At 35.4% G+C, this 18,500-nt stretch overlaps 2 protein-coding genes across 2 annotated transcripts in view; both read left to right on the top strand.

Annotated features, from left to right (window-relative positions):
- Positions 1 to 2,921, top strand: part of rpl7l1 (ribosomal protein L7-like 1) — a 2,996-nt gene extending 75 nt beyond the window's left edge. Inside the window, exons 1-6 of the mRNA XM_043219448.1 lie at positions 1 to 49; positions 941 to 1,049; positions 1,154 to 1,317; positions 1,487 to 1,624; positions 1,974 to 2,083; positions 2,452 to 2,921. The exon at positions 1 to 49 is cut by the window's left edge and continues 75 nt beyond it. Coding sequence (XP_043075383.1) covers positions 36 to 49; positions 941 to 1,049; positions 1,154 to 1,317; positions 1,487 to 1,624; positions 1,974 to 2,083; positions 2,452 to 2,660 — 744 coding nt within the window. The 5' untranslated portion in view covers positions 1 to 35 and the 3' untranslated portion in view covers positions 2,661 to 2,921. The remainder of the gene's footprint in view (positions 50 to 940; positions 1,050 to 1,153; positions 1,318 to 1,486; positions 1,625 to 1,973; positions 2,084 to 2,451) is intronic.
- A 1,895-nt stretch (positions 2,922 to 4,816) lies between these two features.
- On the top strand, positions 4,817 to 18,365 carry slc5a6a (solute carrier family 5 member 6a). The gene is made up of 16 exons (XM_043219446.1): positions 4,817 to 5,029; positions 9,926 to 10,386; positions 11,365 to 11,430; positions 11,751 to 11,802; positions 11,914 to 11,981; positions 12,353 to 12,507; positions 12,647 to 12,787; positions 13,022 to 13,151; positions 13,719 to 13,807; positions 13,908 to 14,020; positions 14,207 to 14,274; positions 14,370 to 14,456; positions 14,841 to 15,013; positions 15,183 to 15,286; positions 16,181 to 16,302; positions 16,408 to 18,365. Exons 2-16 carry the CDS (start codon positions 10,039 to 10,041, stop codon positions 16,567 to 16,569), a joined length of 1,878 nt encoding a protein of 625 aa, XP_043075381.1. The 5' UTR covers positions 4,817 to 5,029; positions 9,926 to 10,038; the 3' UTR covers positions 16,570 to 18,365.
- Positions 18,366 to 18,500: the final 135 nt, after the last annotated feature.

Here is an 18,500-nt window from a genome sequence, read left to right as displayed (position 1 = left end):
ATCTCCGTGCGACGGAAATAGTCACAGCAGACGAGATGGCAGAATCAGGGTACGTATTTGGACTTTACAGAAAAATCCTGAACAATCTGCAGCGACCATCTAGATATTTATGTAATATAGCTTCATGTTTAGTACTTACGTAATGTCTTTGATTTTTTAGTACAATTATTTTTTAAACAAAACGGTACTGGGGGGTTAAAAAGAACTTGTTTTCACATGGGACTTCTGAGGCCACGATAACACTGCTGATAATTATTATATTCCATAGTGACGTTGGCTATGTTATACAAATGGTTAATTAATTAATAAAAGTAAATTAACCTGTATGTTAAGCACTTTTTATTTAAGGTACACTAGGGTGCAGTAAAACAACCCAACTCTATTTCAAATGCGTATATAGAATAGACAGAATTTTGATTCACCCAAAAATAATTCTGTCATCATTAATTATTTCTTCTGTTGAACACAAAGGAACATATTTTGAACACTATGGATATCTAAACTCTTGTTCCCCATTGGCTTCCATATATTTTTCTCCATACTATGGAAGTCAAGTTAATAGGACCCATTAACTGTTTGGTTTACTCATATTCTTCAAAATATCTTAATTTGTGTCCAAAAGAAGAAATACATGTCATACATGATGAATACTTTCATAAATTACAGAATTAAAATTTTTGGGTGAACTAAAACTAACATAGATTTGTAGTATAACCACCATTTGACCTGAGATATGCAAATCAGGTATATAGCTTTATTCTTGTGTGTGTGTGTGTGTGTATATATATATATATATATATATATATATATATATATATATATATATATATATATAAGGGGTAGATTTAATGTAACCCATTATTTTTCTCAAGAAAGTGCCTAGTTAAGTATTAATAACATTCTTAATAACATTTGTGCATATTCAATGTCTTTTGTTCAGAACGGAGAAAGTAATCAAGCTTGTTCCTGAGAATCTTCTTAAGAAACGCAAGGCCTATCAGGCCATCAAAGCTACTCAAGCCAAACTTGCTTTACAGCAGAAGAGAAAAGTGAGAATTCCTCCTTTGTAACCTGCTTTTTAAAAAAAAAAAAAAAAAAAAAAAAGTCCAATATTTGCTTCAAAACAAAATTGAAATTGTCGAAACTTCACTAGGTCCATAAAGGGATACCCTTGAAGTTTAAGCGCTTGGAGGACTTTTTGAAAAACAGCAAGAGGAGGAATCGAGATGAGACCCGACTTGCCAGACTCAAACACAGACCTCCTCCGCCCCTGCCCCCTGCAAAGAACAACCTGGTGTTTGCTGTTCGCATCAGAGAGTATGATCAGCTTATTCATCATTCATAATGAGGTTAAAGAAGTAGTTCTCCCAAAAATGACAGCGAGATGAATGAGTAAAATGATTTTCATTTTTGAGTGAATTGTACCGTTCTACTTCTGCTTGAATGTTTATAACTTTTGAATTGTCTCGTATGACTGCTTTGTTAGGATCAAAGGTGTGAGCCTCAAAGTAATGAAGTCCATTCAGATGTTAAGGCTGAGGAAGATCTTTAGCGGCACCTTTGTGAAAGTCAGCAAGACTTCTATTAAAATGCTTCAGACAGTGGAACCGTACGTTGCGTGGGGGTGAGTAATATGACGTTCATTTTACACTAAAAATATCTGAACAGGTTTTAAAGGTGTGATGTGTAATATTTAGAAGGATCTATTGACAGAATTTCAATATGTGTGACTTTTCAGAGTCGTAGACGGACCTTACAAAATGAACCGCTATTGAATAAGCTATTTATATCTACATACACAGTGGGTCCCTTTACATAGAAGTCGGTCGTAATCGCGACTTCTAGATGCTGCTAAAATGTACACACTGCACCTTTAAATCTGCAGATTTGGTTTTGACTAAGAAAAACACATACACGTATATATATAAATAAGAATTTCATTTGTTTAATTTATTGTTTTGATATCTTAACAGATATCCCAACTTGAAATCAGTCCGTGAGCTTATATTGAAAAGAGGTCTGGTAAAGATTGGCAAGAAAAGGATTCCTCTGACCGACAATACACTCATCGAGCAGCATCTTGGTAAGTCATTGACATGGTAGATGCATTTCATTCAGTGGGAGATTGCGCATTTTGGGGTACGTAACAAATCTTTAACGAGCTAAAGAATTTATATAGTGAACTTTTGCAAGTAGCTTTTATATATATATATATATATATATATATATATATATATATATATTATTTTGAATCAGGAGCAGTGAACATGGTAGCATTCCTTTGGGAAAAATTGAAATTTGTGCAAATATTTGAAATGCACAAAAGTACAATTAATTCCTTTTTATATCGTGTAATGGTATGTGTCTAACAGTCTTATATATTCATACTGACTTTTTAAAATTTAAATGAAATGTATATTCTGAATGGGTTTCTTTTGTTTGTGTCTTAAGGACAATATGGCATAATCTGTTTGGAGGACCTTATTCACGAGATCTATTCTGCTGGGAAGAACTTCAAGGTGGTAAACAATTTACTGTATCCGTTCCGTTTGTCAGTACCAAGACACGCTGCTAAAGACAAAGTTGGACTGCTGAAAGATGTTGGTGTTCCTGGACCCAGAGCAGAAGACATAAACTCAGTCATCAGGAAACTCAACTGAGCTAATAGACTTTCATGGACTGCTGTTGTCACCTTCCTTCAGATTACCCCAGCAAAAATTATAAAGGAAAAAATTATAAACCATTACAATGGAATGTTCAGTTTAATTGGACATTCCCTGATAATTTTGTTCTCGACCATGGCATAGATGACATAACATTTGGGGAAACATGCATGGCAGTGTTTCTGTGTAAAACAAATCTTTATTTCCTTGTCTGTAAAGTTTTTTTCCTTGACATTTTTAATAAACTGCAAAATTTCATACCTTTTTTTTTTTTTTTTGAGATTAGGTTATTTTTTTAGAAGTAATTATCCCTTTGTTCCTTCTAATACACAAGCCCATATGAAGTATATTTCACATTTCTTTGTTCCGGAGTTCAAGCCTGGTTATTTCTGCCAATTCGTATAACATGAAAACATGTGGCCCACAGAATATTGATATGTCATGGTATGATGGTGAGAGCATACATTTTAAAACTGCAGTGTTATAGAAAAGTGGAGAAGATGGGTTTGTTTTGAAATTTTGGATTTATTGGTATGTGTTGAATTTAAGTGTTTAAAAAAGACAAAAAAGAGCCTATAATCATATGACAGTCGCCGTGTCCAAAGAAATTTTGCGTGCTCAAAGTCTAGTGTAACCAGAGCTTGGCTTTTATTCATACTGGTTTTGAGGGTCAAAGGATTAGAGCTCAGACATAACATTCGAAACATTTTTCACGAAGGTAGGAATTAGATTAATTATAAGATGGATGAAGTAGGAGCGATAAATTCTGTTGTCTTTATGGAAGGGAAGACGTTGCAGAGCTTTGAGTCCCACGAGTTTGAAAACTTCTATGCACACACACATATATATATATATGACATGATACAATATAATATGATACTTCTTTGACTTTTGAGTCAGTTTTTTTTTGTATTAATGCCACATGGAAGTACTATAAAATCAGGAATATTCATTCGTTTAAAAAAAGGCCAATGAAAAAAATAATAAACCAGTGCCAGAGTACAATAATGAACTCGTTGCTTACAAAGTTGTATGTTTTTTTTTTTTCAATAAAGCTTGAAATATTTTTTATCACTTAAAAGAAGTGAGAAAAATGAGGTTTGGACCATTTAATTTTGTGAATGTGAAAATTACTTATTAAAATGTGTTATGTGAGTTTTTTTAAACGTGACAACATCTTGCATTTCAAAATGTATAACACATTCTTTGTTTTTCCCCATTGGGAGATACGGATGAGCACTTTTTTATGAGAGTTGCGAGTTTTTTTATTTTTTTATTAATGCTTGAACAAGAATGCCAAGGGTAAACACAGACAAAAACTAAAAATAATATAACAATAATGAAAGGTCTTTCATTATTTATTAGAGTAAATCACAATAACTATATCACATAAATACAGTCTTTGCAGCTTTTTTTTTGTTTGTACTCCCCTTAATGGTACTTTAAATATCTCACTCCTTAAGTACTACAGAAAAAAAACATTTCTTATTGCTAAAACAATAGTTCAAAAAAATAAATAAAAATGCATGTTCATATAATAAATGAAAACTGCACAACACTTTGTCATTTATAAATCTGGAAACCTCCCACCATAATATTTTTGTATATAGCTAATGCCAAAAAAATATGAGGAACCATTTCTGTATTTAACAGAATGAACAATTTACATAAATATCTTCAATAAATCTAGTCAAAGAAATGCTTAACATCTTATACCCCAACTTTCTTCCAATCAATATTAACAATTAGACCAACAGAAATTAACACGTTCTTTTTGAAATAACAAATGTATAGTTTTGTTATTATTTTTTTCCCTTTAGATGGAAAAACAGCAGGATCAAGTAAAGAAGCACGCTTAGCTTATTCTTACAGGGAAATCAAAATCTAAAAAGAAATGCGTCACAAGTCACCAAACACCCCTGAGAATACAACAGCGGTCAAACCAGGTTTTATAAAGATAATCTTGTGCATATACAAAATATAACAATTATTCCAGATATAACTCTGGTGAGCTCGTAAATGAACTTTTTTTTCGATTTCAATGGTTTTTTTTTTTTTCAATTTTGTAACCACACGTAAGCAAAAATGAAACTTTAACATTGTCTGGTCAATTATCTGAATTTATTAAAAAAAAGCAACACATGCCCAGAAAAATACCTTCTTCTTGAGCCGACGGAGCGGAGCCGCGAGTGGTGGCGACATGGTGACGTTTCAGCGTGACGTCGGAAGCACATGTGCATCTGTAACAACTATGGAGCAGCAACCTTTACTGTGATGTCAAGGAGAGTAGGGGTGGTCTGAAGCGAGACGGCTTTAAGCTTTTCTTCGTTCATCCCTCGTTATTCATCGGATGAACTCTGACCAAGGTAAGATAACGGCGGGACGGCTGAGCAGAACGAACGATAAGGTCGCTAAAAGACACTGCCTGAATTGCCAGAGCGCATCGCGCGCAGGAGCCTAGACAGCTTCGTTGATTGCAACGGGAGCGTTGTGTTTATCTGCGTCGCGGCGTACGCTTTACTAGCGTGTGTCGTTTTTTTCTCTGTCGTGACGAAACGGTGTCACCTTTTTACATCAGCGTGCGATTTCGTTCAGGCATCGCGGTATGCTCCGCGGCTATTGCACGTAAAAGACACGCTCATCCGTCGGTACGCAGTTGCTGTCAGATTCGTAGGTTTTCTTTACATCGCGCGATATCTATAACTTATCTAACTACGAAATCAAATATTCGAAGTCCCCCCTTCTCTCTCTGTCTAAGTTCTCTAGCTCGCGCGATCTATTCGTGCACGAGCTCGTGGCTCTGTTGCTCGCGAACGGCGCGTGGGTTGAGACGTTGACCGGTAATAGTGAACGGTCCTTGTTTAACTAAACGCCATTCTTTATTTTACGCACATCGAATGATATTTAATATTAATATTTTCATTAGCTCAAAACAAGGATTTAAAAACAGTGTCGCGTCCCGCCATTAAAACGAATAGGGAAATGTCACGGTATCGCTTGAATTTGAAATATGACACGCGTGAGGTGCCTGTGTTTTGAGAACCGTTTTAATGAAAATATATATAATAACTATAGGCCTAGTTTGAAAGTAAGATGATGCAGGTCGACTTCAGAGGAAAATATTAGATCCTGCCCTCTTTGAATAAAAAGTGTTCAGGACATTGTCATTGTGTATCAATAGGCATATTCACCTAGCAGAGCAAACATTCTAATCAACCAATCAAATGTAAATGTAGTAAATGTCAAGTTTAGGTTTACATTATTCACTTTAGGGATAAGTAATTTAGGGTTAGGTTTAGTGTATGGATAGGGTTAGCATGCCAAAAAGTTGTTTGTCGGATCTCATATGGACAAATATTGATCTTTGAACGTGAATTTTCACAGGCAAACATTTTTTTTATAAAGTCAAGTTGCATAATAACTGTTGTAAAAAGATTTACAGCCGTGATTAATGTTTTGTTGGTAGGATCATTTTAAATGGATAGGCTCGTTTTAAGCAGTTCTCCTCAAGTTCACACAGGTGCCCAGCAGAGTCACCAGAAAGTGCCGGGTTTAAGGGTTAGTGAAACTCTGAAGGGTTTGAAACAACTCAGGTGTGAATAAATGATGACAGAACTGTCCCTTTTAGTGACTTGGTGGTTTACATTTAGACCAGTTTTGTTAAGTTGCTAATCCTGATGCTGGTGAAGCAATGACTGTCGTGCTGTGAGCTTGGTATTTTAAGCAGCACAACAGCTTTTCACGAACTTGGTTTTACCAGTGCTACAGTTCATGTCAGAACTTGTTCTGTTCAATAGCATTGTTTTATTTCCTGTTACCTGATGTGAAATATAGTGAGTGATTATATGGTTCTTATGACTCCAACATATGTATTTTGGTCTATCACTGTGTTAGAACATAAAAGATTATAGTTATTCATTTTTACTTGGTTATTTATTTTATTTTTCATTATTATTGTAATTAATTTAATATGTAGCAGCATATATTTAGGCCTACATGTATTTATGTATGTTTATTTTTGTTTAATTTATGTCTCATATAAATAGATTTAATATGTAAATACAACATCACACACACACATACATACACACACACACACACATATATATATATATATATATATATATATATATATATATATATATATATATATATCACATTATGTAAACAAAAGGTTTTTGGAATATGATTAATCGCAATTAATCCTTCAACAGAACTAGTTAATTAATATTATGTTTTTAGGTAATTTTTAATATATTTTGTAAAGCTGTATCTATCAATGAGGCATTTTATAAATCTTTTAATTTTTTTTTTATTAGTTTTTCAGTTTTATCATTATTTAAGCTTCAGATATTTTATTGCCATTAGAATTAATAATTAGGCTCTCATATATGTCATTTCTATGCATGGCACATGCATTCAGTTTTTTTAAAGATGGTGGTTTGAGGGCTCATTTCTTACATATATTATGTAAGAACATATTGTCAGTTGTTTCCAAGGCTTCCCTGTTATGCAAAGCAAAATAAAGATAGAAGAGAAAATAAAAGATTAAATTGTCATAACAGAATGTACTTGCTAAAAGCCTTGCCAGGGCTGGAAACATTGTTTTTTAGAAGCATTTCCACTAAATTAATGTTAAATTGACATTCCTGTTTATAGAAATATGATTTTTTTTTTGAAGAAGGCAAATTATAGCGTCACTCATGTTAAACCACAATAAATAATTTGGGTTGTTGGTTGACTGGATGGTGCAGAACAGCTGATATTTACTATTTATTGGCCGTGTCAGGGTACGCCGTGTAATACAGTGGGTTCTAATGCTGCTGATGAGTCATAAGCTGTGTTTAGTGGATCATATGCAAGAGCAGGGCTTGATCAGAGAGGCTAAAGAAATCAAACAGACACTTTGCTATGCCTTTATCCCACTGTTTGATCATCAAAAGCCTTGTGACCATAGAAACAATACAGGTTCGTCCCTTTTTTTGCTTTCGATACATCTCATTTCTTGTCTTATCTGTCATAGACTTGATATTTTTTTAAAGTATTGCACTAAAACAACCCGAGCCATTTTGCACAGTAACAGGAAATAATCTGAGCAAACAGTCTATTTTGAGTTAACAAATCTTGGCCTGTGTTTTTTGAGTTTTTCATCACTGTTCTGCAGATAAGAACTGCTTTGTCCTTCCTTGTTTTTCAAATAAATAAGTGAAAACGATTAAACTTGTGTGAAACCCTCCATTCCAACCCAAACATCTTTTTTTTGCGGCGCGGTTATCTGAGTTGTCACAGACCTTCTAGGTCAGAGTCTTTCACTCATGTCCTTATCATGTCACACGTGAGGCTTATCTTTTAGCAAACTAGCCGACGCAACAGCTTTTGATGAAACAAAGTGAATTAAGCTACGTGAGTTATATACTCATACACATACATACAGATTACAGATTAGATACAAATTGCCAGTGATTTTTATTTGGACCTAGTCACACAAGTGAGTTATCCTCAAGTGTTCTTGACCTCAAAATGAAAAATGTCATGTTTGCTGTAGTTTCTCATAGGCTGTATTGTTGCCCTGGACAGGACAGAACTGTGTGCAGCAAACTGTCCGTTGCATGCAACTAATTTACAAATACTGCAAGTGTAGTCAATAAATGACATTTAGCAAACTCGCACAGTTGCAAGAAAGTTTAGTATGATGCTTGACCTTTGACCATTTTGCAGGGTGTTACGTAACTTGCTTGCTAGTAAATGTGCGTAGAAAAATTAAAATAAAATATGTATGAAATAAATGGCATTCTCTTCTGATCTATTCTGTTTTGGGTTGTTAAGATTTTTTGAAAGGTATGTTTTTGAAAGACTTGTGTTTACCAAGGTTGCATTTTTTTTTTTAAAACCAAATGTAGAAACTGTAATTTTCAAAAAAATGATTGTTTTCATTATACAGGACAACTATTATGCAGTGCAATTAATTCATGTGATGATAAAACTGACTTTTTGCATTTAGTACTCTAGTGTTCACTGTGACACAAATCATTCAAATAAACTGATTATATGCTGAAAAAAATAAAGCAATATATTATAAAACAGTTATTATAAAACATTTATAATTATCAAATACTGTGTATTTAAAATATAAATAGTTTATAGTATTTTTAATGTCTTTACTGACAATTCTGTTCAGTGTAATGCATTGTCACTTAATGAGAGTATTAAAAAGTCCTGCTCAGATGTTTTCAAATGGAGTAAAGCTACAGAATGTCAGAATATGCTATAATAGTTGCTTGTAAGCTGGTTTGTTATGGCAGGAAGCCCTAAATTAAAAGGAGATTTCCAAGTCACATGATGACTTATTGAATAAACTGTGTTATGTCATTATGTCTCACAAGACTGTGTTCGGGTTTCAGTGGGTTGTATGACTGATAAACTTGCGATCTGTGTTTTATTATTATTTTTTTAATGTATGTATTTATTGTTTGGCTCATTAAGACAATTTTTTTTATCAGTGTCTAGAACTTTTCCATGATTTCATTTATTTACTAGTTTTGAGTTTCATCAAATACATAAACCAAAACAATCTAATTATTCTTTAACATAGATAATGTGTTTTTGTGTTATTTTTTAATTAAACCTTTGTTAATGTTTTTATGGCGAATTACTGCTAAAACCATGCCGTGTCCTAAGGCCACCTCCTAGCAGCTCAGAAAACATAAAATAGAGCTCTAATCAAATGAGGTGATCCAGCAGTGCTTTCGGCTTTAACTCTAGAGACATCTTTACAGCAGTTCTGCTGATACTACAACAAAAACTGCGTTACACATACTAATACACATAGTTTTAGTGTACATGTATATGTATTTTGATATAGTTTAATAATTTCGTAATGAATTTTGATAGCTTAATTCCTGCCATGAAGGTTCTTCTCTTTATTATTGTGACAATATTAAAAGCATGTCACTAATTTCATTCACAAGATTATCATTCCATAATGACATGATTTTAATTCTTCTGTGCAACACGTAAGATATTTTGAGGAATGATTTGGATTTATCCTGTAAGAACAATAGACTTCTTTCTGATGTTTTTGTACAAAAATCTTTCAATTTTGGTTTGATTACTGACTAATTTGGAAAAGGCCAAATTGTGATGTAAATCTAGACAATTGGTAAGTGCAATGTTGATATTCTACTCTTTGCCTAAACAGACAATTGGTAAGTGCAATGTTGATATTCTACTCTTTGCCTAAACAGACTTTTGATTTTTTACAGCAAGTCACCTGCTATCCTTCATGATGACCCAATGATCAACTCTCCTCTGACCCTCCACTGATCGTTCAGGGGCCACATCACTGAGTGTGCTCCTCTCCACACCTCACGGCATCATGGGGGACATAGTCCAGATGCACTTCAGCACGGTGGATTATGTGATTTTCGTCGTGCTGCTGGTCGCCTCTGCAGGAATCGGCCTTTACTATGCCTTCTCAGGGGGTCGCCAGAGGACCACACAAGAGTTCCTGCTGGCCGACCGCAGCATGCGCTGCCTTCCGGTGTCCCTGTCACTGCTGGCCACCTTTCAGTCAGCAGTGGCCATCTTGGGTGCCCCATCTGAGATTTACACACATGGCACACAGTATTGGTTCCTGGGCTGCTCCTACTTCCTGGGCCTGCTCATCCCTGCACACATTTTCATACCTGTTTTCTATCGGCTCCGTCTTAGCAGCGCGTATCAGGTACTACATTAGAAATTCACTGTTTGTTTGTGACTGGTGTGTGTGTCACTTTTTATGAGAATCAGTTTTATTTTTTTTTAAATGAACCTGTTTAACAAATCAGTCAGTGAATGATTCATTAGGGAATTAGTATGACATTTAAAGGTGCAGAATGTAAGATTGGCAGCTAGTGGTTGAAATAGGTACGACAAAAGCACACATTCCACCCCAGAACGCGCATTTCAGAGTAGAATTACTGGAGAAACCGCTATGTAAACATAACACAGTACATCGACAGCAATACGCTGTGTTTTCCAACAACTGGAAGTGGGCAGGATCATGCAGATTAAATGTGCAGTATGTTATTTCCAGCTAGCTAGTATTGCAATTCCGGCCTGGGATATGTCTGAAACATATAGTAGAATTACTAGCTATTGTATTATTTTTTTAGAGAAAACATAACATGTTTCCTAAATATCTACAAACACATTATGTAATTTTTTGGCGTTAGAAGAGTCAAAAACTTACATACAGCACCTTTAAGGAGTAATCTAGTAATCATTAAACAACTAAAAAGTTCATGGAAAAAAACATGGATATTCATTGGTCAAAAAGGGTGGGAACTTTATAAAAATGACCTGCAACTGCAAAATTTAAGCGTTTTCACTAGTAGTCTTAGACTTTGGGACCCCATTTTTTAACATAAGTCAGTTGGTTTAGCAAAGTAAATCATAGCATAATTCTAACCAAGCAAAATCATTTATTACAGTAAATAAGATACTGTCTGAAAGGTTGGGGGATGTTTTTTTTTTTTTTTAAGTATTTATTATTACATTATTATTACATGTGATCAGTTTAATGCATGCATCCATCTCAATCCATCAGACAACAAAATTATGTAATATTTGTAAATTGCAACCTTCCAGCTGTACTAAAACGTGCTCTATGGAGTTTTACACCGTTTCTGTTTCTTGCCTCCTTCGTCTTCTCCTTTTATAGTATCTGGAGCTTCGTTTTAGTAAAAGTGTTCGGATATGTGGCACTGTGACCTTCATCTTTCAGATGGTGAGTACGTGAACGTGCGCAATAAAAACCTTTAGGAGTATAATCTAATAATCTAAAGTAATATTGTCTTTTACTCCAGTTTTGTTAGGCACAAAGACACCCTGTTGTCAGTATAAAAACGTGAACTCTCACCTACAAACTTATTTTGACTCCCCCCACTGATATGGACAATATTTTACTCAGCGTTGTGGATCTAAAGTGTAATGATTCTCAGAACTATACTATTACTAGACGGAGGAAGTCATTTTGTCCTAAAACAATCTTGTATGCTTGCAGAAAAGCATGACAACTGTTAACTGTGAGTTTATGTTTTTATGCAGGTGATCTATATGGGAGTTGTTCTGTATGCTCCAGCACTCGCACTTAATGCAGGTAACTGGGATTATTAATGCATTACAAGACACGCGTGTTGATGTATACCAGATAAGTAGTTTATTTCATGTTTGTCCTCGAGTAAATCTTTGAATTTGTTTGTGATCACAGTAACAGGTTTTGACCTTTGGGGGGCAGTGCTGGCCATGGGATTGGTGTGCACACTTTACACGGCTTTGGTAAGCTGGAGATCAGTTTATCATCTCATTGTTTACATGTGATGGGACGTAAATGCATTTAGTCATTTTCTTTTTTACTTACTGTTGCTCAGCTGCACAAGTGAGGTTTAAAAAAAGAAAAAAGACATCAACATTTCTAATCAGTAGGGAGATTGAATATGCATCATGATTTGCAAAAACATTTTAAGCTGCACAACTGTTTTATAACCATGTTATAGTAATAAAAATGTTTCTCGAATGGCAAATCAACGTGATTACTGAAGTATCAAGAAAGAAAGAAATAACACACACACACACACACACACACACACACACACACACACATATCACGTTATAACACATCATAACTTCTCTCTTCTCTTTTTCTCCAGGGTGGCCTAAAAGCGGTGATCTGGACAGATGTGTTTCAGACAATTGTTATGTTCGCGGGGCAGCTGGCAGTGATTGTAGTTGGCACCCATCAGGCGGGTGGCATCGCTGAAGTTTGGAGGAAAGCACAAAACGGCAGCCGTATCTCAGGCCTTGAGTGAGTTGCGCAATTTTATATCTTTTTGATTCATGGGAGTATCCTAAACTGTTCCTTTAAGATTATCTAACAAACACTGTTCCACATGCCAGAACTGTAACCAAAGTTCTCATTCTTTGTTTTGCGGTCCCCATGGCAGCCTGAACCCTGACCCTCTAGAGAGGCACACGTTCTGGACTCTGGGGGTGGGGGGTATTTTCCTCATGCTGGCCCTGTATGGAGTGAATCAGGCTCAGGTCCAGAGATACCTCAGCTCCCGCACAGAGAAAGAGGCCATCATGTAAGAAAACACCCAGCTCTTCCACACTCGGGTCGAGTCAATAGAATATGAAACTGTGAAGCTGTTTTATGCATCATTTGTGGTGCTTCTGCTGTGTTGTGTTAAGTTACTGCAACACAACTCTCTGAGCAGCCCATCGATATGTTATTATTTGTATTTCAGTGGTTAATATTTATTTGTATTAAGGGGTCATTACATTTGGAAATGTTTTTTTGGGGGTGTCTTGTCCTTCAGGTCCTGTTATGCCGTGTTCCCATGCCAGCAGATTGTGCTCACATTGGGCTGTTTAATGGGTCTGGTTATGTATGCTCGATATGGAGAGGAGAGCCCGTTGGATCAGGGCTATGTCAAAAGTAATGACCAGGTCAGACACAAAATATATTCTACCATTCAAATGTTTTGGGGGCAGCATTTTTTACGTACATATACATAAATGAGTGCATTTCAGCAAGGATGTATTAAATTGATAAAAAAAAAATTCTCAGAAGATTAAAATTATTTTGAACGAATGCAAATAAATTATTTAAAACTTTCTATACATCCGTTCTATTTTTCTGTTGAAAATGAACAAAATGTTTTTTGGTTTCCACAGAAATATTTAGACGTACACCTAATTTTGCACCTGTCAACATTTAATAAAATGAAATGTTTCTTAAGCTACAAATCAGCCTGTTTTTTATTAATGTATTAAATGTTAAATCAGCAACAATTATATTTTTTTTACTGTTTTTACAGTACTTTTTAACTGCAAATATTACCAACCCCAAACCGATATAGAGAGTAAAATAATAATTGTTTATTTTTATGCAACAGCTTGCTGTGACCTTTATCATTCAATTCTGTATCCTTCTCGTTCTTTAATATCGAGATCATCACACCATTTGACAGTTATTATGGGAAAATCACTCTCCACCTCTTTCTCCACCTGCAGATGGTGCTGTACTTCGTAATGGATGTATTGAGAGATCTTCCTGGTTTGCCAGGACTGTTTGTGGCATGCCTGTTTAGTGGAGCTCTCAGGTATCAACCAAATTTTGTGAGGAGAGTTCCTCATACTGCAATTTTCAAAGTGTTTTTTAGATGTTGGCTTTCTTTAAATAGCGTCTAATTTATTTAACAGCACAATCTCATCTGCCTTCAACTCCCTGGCAACAGTTACCATGGAGGACTTGATCAAGCCTCATGTACGACCCATGACAGAGGCCCGTGCCACCCTTTTATCAAAAATGTTGGGTAAGCTATTTTACAATAACTGTCTGAAAGGCAGAGCTTATTATTTTACTCATTATTTTTCTATGAATAAAATAAAATCCCCTCCTCATAGAATGATTCTAGTACAACATAATGTCCGTGCTGAGTTGAAAGGCAATCCTGGGATGATGGGGTTATTTTTTTTTTGTCATTAAATCCCCCCCACAGCTCTTGGTTACGGTCTTGTGTGCCTGGCTATGGCATACATCGCATCCTTAATGGGTTCTGTGCTGCAGGTGAGGATTTTAAGCGATTATAACTGTAATTTAGTTTAATGTATTCATAGAGTTAGCAATAATCTGTTTATTTCCCATCTCTTTAACATCCTTAGGCAGCACTCAGTATTTTTGGGATGGTGGGTGGACCTCTTCTTGGCCTTTTCTGTCTCGGGATGTTTTTCCCTTGGGCCAATTCCACTGTAAGTCAAACAAGCAAAGCAAAAGATTGGGGTTCGCAGTCTCTCATTCTCACCATTTATTTTAACGAAAGTACAATAAAAATAGTAATGTTGAGAAATATCTGTAACAAGTTTTTTTTTGTGACACAAAACTGAATTTTCAGCATAATTACTCACACGATCAGTCACATGATCCTTCAAAAATCGTTATAATATGTGATTTTCTTTGCTCAGACATTTCTTATCATCGCTGTTGAAAACAGTTGTGCTGCTTAACGAAACTTTTGTTTCTCTGGGATTTTTTAATTAATATGTTTAATGTTTAAAATGTAGAAGTCTTCACTTTTGATATGTTTTCGGTACATGATTGAAACTATGAATTCATGTCATGGAGTGTGTTTTCAGGGTGCTCTGGTTGGGCTGGTGTCAGGGCTGGTCATGGCTTTCTGGATCGGTATCGGCAGCTTTGTTTCCCGAATGTCTGCCTCTGCATCACCTGTGATAAACGCCACTGTCATACCTGACGTGGGAAACATGACAACGGCTGTGATGACGACACTCCTCACACCTAAACCAAGGTGCATATATTTTTAATTAAGCAAGCTCAAGAAATTCCTTTCCTGCAGTGCTTGTTTAATTACATCAGAACAATCATGAATCAATTATTTTAGCTCATGTAGCCAGTTGCAAACGCTGCTTAGAATAATAGCTGTATTACAGACTGAATATTGTATCTTGTCTTCTCAGGCCTTCTGGAGTTCAAGCTTTGTACTCTCTATCATACATGTGGTACAGTGCTCATAATTCTGCCACAGTTGTTGTGGTCGGACTACTGGTCAGCTTTCTTACGGGTAAAGTGTGTTTCCAAAACACTCTTATCATTTTACCGTATCCTAGGTTTTATCAGCAAGTGTTTAAAGCAGGTTAAAGTTTTGTTTTCTGCTGATAAAGCTATCTTTATGAATATGTTGCATGTTGTCTAAACTGTAAAACGTTAAAAATGAGGTTAGAATTAATTGGCATAGTAAGATTACACAGGGAATTTATTGAAGTCCGCAAGGTGGTGCTAGTGGGTTTGCAAAAGATTTCAGAGAAAATTTATTTAAAAATAATAAAAAAAGCTAAACTAATATGCATAGAGTTATGTGGTTTCTAAATGCATTTAAAGGAATAGTTCACCCAAAAATTTTAATTAAACATTTTTGTAAATTTTTGGGTGAACTATTCCTTTAAATTGAGCTTTAAATGATACTTTTATCTTACAATTTTGAGTAGATAAACTGTAACACTAGTATGAAGTAAATACATAACATTTAAATGTATTTTTTATGTAGTACATTTATATATAAATGCTAATTTTGAAAACACATTTTAAGAATATGAATGAAGCATGAGTGACAACTGACCTTTTATATAGATGCACTAATGACAATGACAGTGATTAGTTTAGTATTTGTATGATTTATACTGTATTATTATTTTTGGGACTTACGGTATTTAATTTTTTTTTTTTTTTTTTTTTTTTTTTGATATTATCTTTTTTTAAATGTTTTATATTTTCATGTTGTTTTAATTGTAGTATGTCATGGTAACATCAAATTTTTTTTACTTTTTATCTAATAAGTTCTGTATATTTGAAGCTTTATTTCAGTTCCCAAAATTAATTTTGAATAGTTTCAGTTGCCAGTTACACAATTGATTGTTAAGCGGCAACAATAACGTGTTTTTGCTTTGTGTTCACTCAGGGCCTTGGAAAGAGAAAGAGTTAAACCCAGGTACGATTTACCCTGTGCTTGGCAATCTGCTGTTCTTTCTGCCCCAGCGCTACAGGGAGAAACTCTGCTGTGTTACTCCACTGGAAGACAACGTAAGTCACTAAAATGCTACGAATCAAAAACCAGTTTGAAATACAGCATTCCTTATTCCATAAAAGAGTTATGAAAGGTTATGTGTGTATGTGCCTGTGCTATAGTCCAAAGGCCTGGACCATCAGCCTTACCAGATGGCCCAAAAAGAGAGCAATGGTGTTGCCTATACTAAAGAGGAAGACAAGCTCAGGGAAGAGGAAGGAGAAAAGATAACCGCCCAGCCTACTTGCAACCTGGCCCATACAGTGCAGGAAACAGCCTTGTGAATTCTCCACACAGCCTGAGCCTGAAGGGTCTTAGTATCCCGCAGGCTCTGAGAAGAAAACGTCATTTACGATGCCAAAATCTCACCGTTTTCTCCTCTTGAATTTGGTAAGAAGCTTAAATCCGTAAGCTGTGGGTCCTTTGCAATATTGGTATGCTGTGCCCTCAACTGTCGGTGATTGAGGAGAAGGGGTGTCTTATTTATATGTGGTACTTTATGATGTCAGTGGTCTGTCATGAAATTGTATTATGTTTAGATCTTGAAGAAATTGAAACGTGTTGTGCTGAAGCGACACAAGTGATCACCTAAATCTTTCCGTTTACATGTCTTAAATTGCATCTAAAGAACACTTGTTGAATATTGAATACTAGTTGAACATTGCCGGTTCGTGATAGACATACCCGCATAAATGAAAGAAGGTCATGCTGAACGTCAGGTTTAAGATGAATGGTTTAACACCAGAAAGACCACAGTTTGCACAAATCTGTAGTCATTTAATGTCAGTGCTGTTCGTGTTTTGGGGTTTTTCTCTCCCAAAGATTTAGTTTCGTCCAAAGTTCACTACATTAGCCTTTCCATTCTGTTTGCCTTGAAAGTGCTATCGTCAATGTGTTTGTCCCCTAAACTGAGGTAAAGGTTTACAGTGAATGAAGAATTGCTAATATTGCAAACTGAAATGTCGTAAACTTTTAGCTTAACGTTCATGAAAAGACTATCTGCAAGTCTCATATTATGATAGGTACAATGAAGCTAATGCATGTTGAATCTAGTCCCCTCATTGAAGCCCATTGTTTGTGACAAGTGCCTCCTCATATGAATGTAAGATGTAGTTTCGTGACTGGATTGTTGCTTTAGTTTACCGTTTCATCCAAATGGAGCATGGGCATGGGTTTTTAAAGCATCTGGACAACTCTCTGTTAAATTCCCACGATGCTTTGCGTTGTGAGGGGCCTGGCTAACTAAACTTTAGCATCTCAAAAAAAGAAGTTTCAAAATTACCTAGATTTAATCATTTTGGTATGGATGATTTTTTTTAGAAAACGGTCATGTTAGAAATATAGACAAGTTCTTCAAATGTTATAATATCCTATTCAGATGTAGATATAGAAGATACTCGTTATAGTATCAATACTAACTGGATAAAATGGAAACCTCAGTGCGGGTTACTGACCACAATTCTTAGCGTTAGCATATGGATCGCTTTAGTTGCACTCGTTTTCTTGTAATTTGATTCTTTTTTTTTTTTTTTGATGTTGTAGTGGCATTTTCTGTGCTTTGCTGTCTTGACTAACTTCAGACCTCAGTCTAAGCCATACCATTTGTAGTTGCCGTAGGATTCCTAGGTCCTTGTATCGTGCCTATGATTGAAACGAAAGCTTTCTGTGAACCTGTCACAATCTCACAAGCACAGGGGGTCGGTTATATATTCAGGTTATGCGCTCTGGGTCAACATTTTGTGGAAGTCTCACATCTACTAGTGTGTTGTTTTCTTTTTCATTGGTTCTTTGTGGGTGTATCATCTTGGTCTAGTGAGAGGTTTCAGTTTAACATCAATCATCATATGTGGAATCATGCTATTAATCACATGTGGAAACATTAGAAGTCGGTTCACACGGAATGCGTTTTTGCATTTCAGTGTAGTGTTTTTAAAATGATTTTCATAACTCACCACTTTTCCAGCATCGCACTCAATTTCAAAAGTAAAGCGTTAAAATAAAACCGTTCGAATAACGGTTTAAACAATGCGACTCGAGACCTTGCGTTTCTCCCACGTCAAAACGCTTGATTTTTTTTTTTTAACACGAGAAATACTAAGAACTTTTATCGCTGTGCCAATTCTTACTTACTCACTTCTCATTCAGGTTGATTCTGTAATGCTGTCTTGTGTATATGTTTTTTTTTTTTACATGCAGCTTTTTTTAGCATCTTCCA

This window comes from Puntigrus tetrazona, chromosome 20 (assembly GCF_018831695.1).
Source record: "Puntigrus tetrazona isolate hp1 chromosome 20, ASM1883169v1, whole genome shotgun sequence".
In the NCBI taxonomy this organism is placed as follows: domain Eukaryota; kingdom Metazoa; phylum Chordata; class Actinopteri; order Cypriniformes; family Cyprinidae; genus Puntigrus; species Puntigrus tetrazona.
This window is presented reverse-complemented; position numbering and strand designations above follow the sequence as displayed.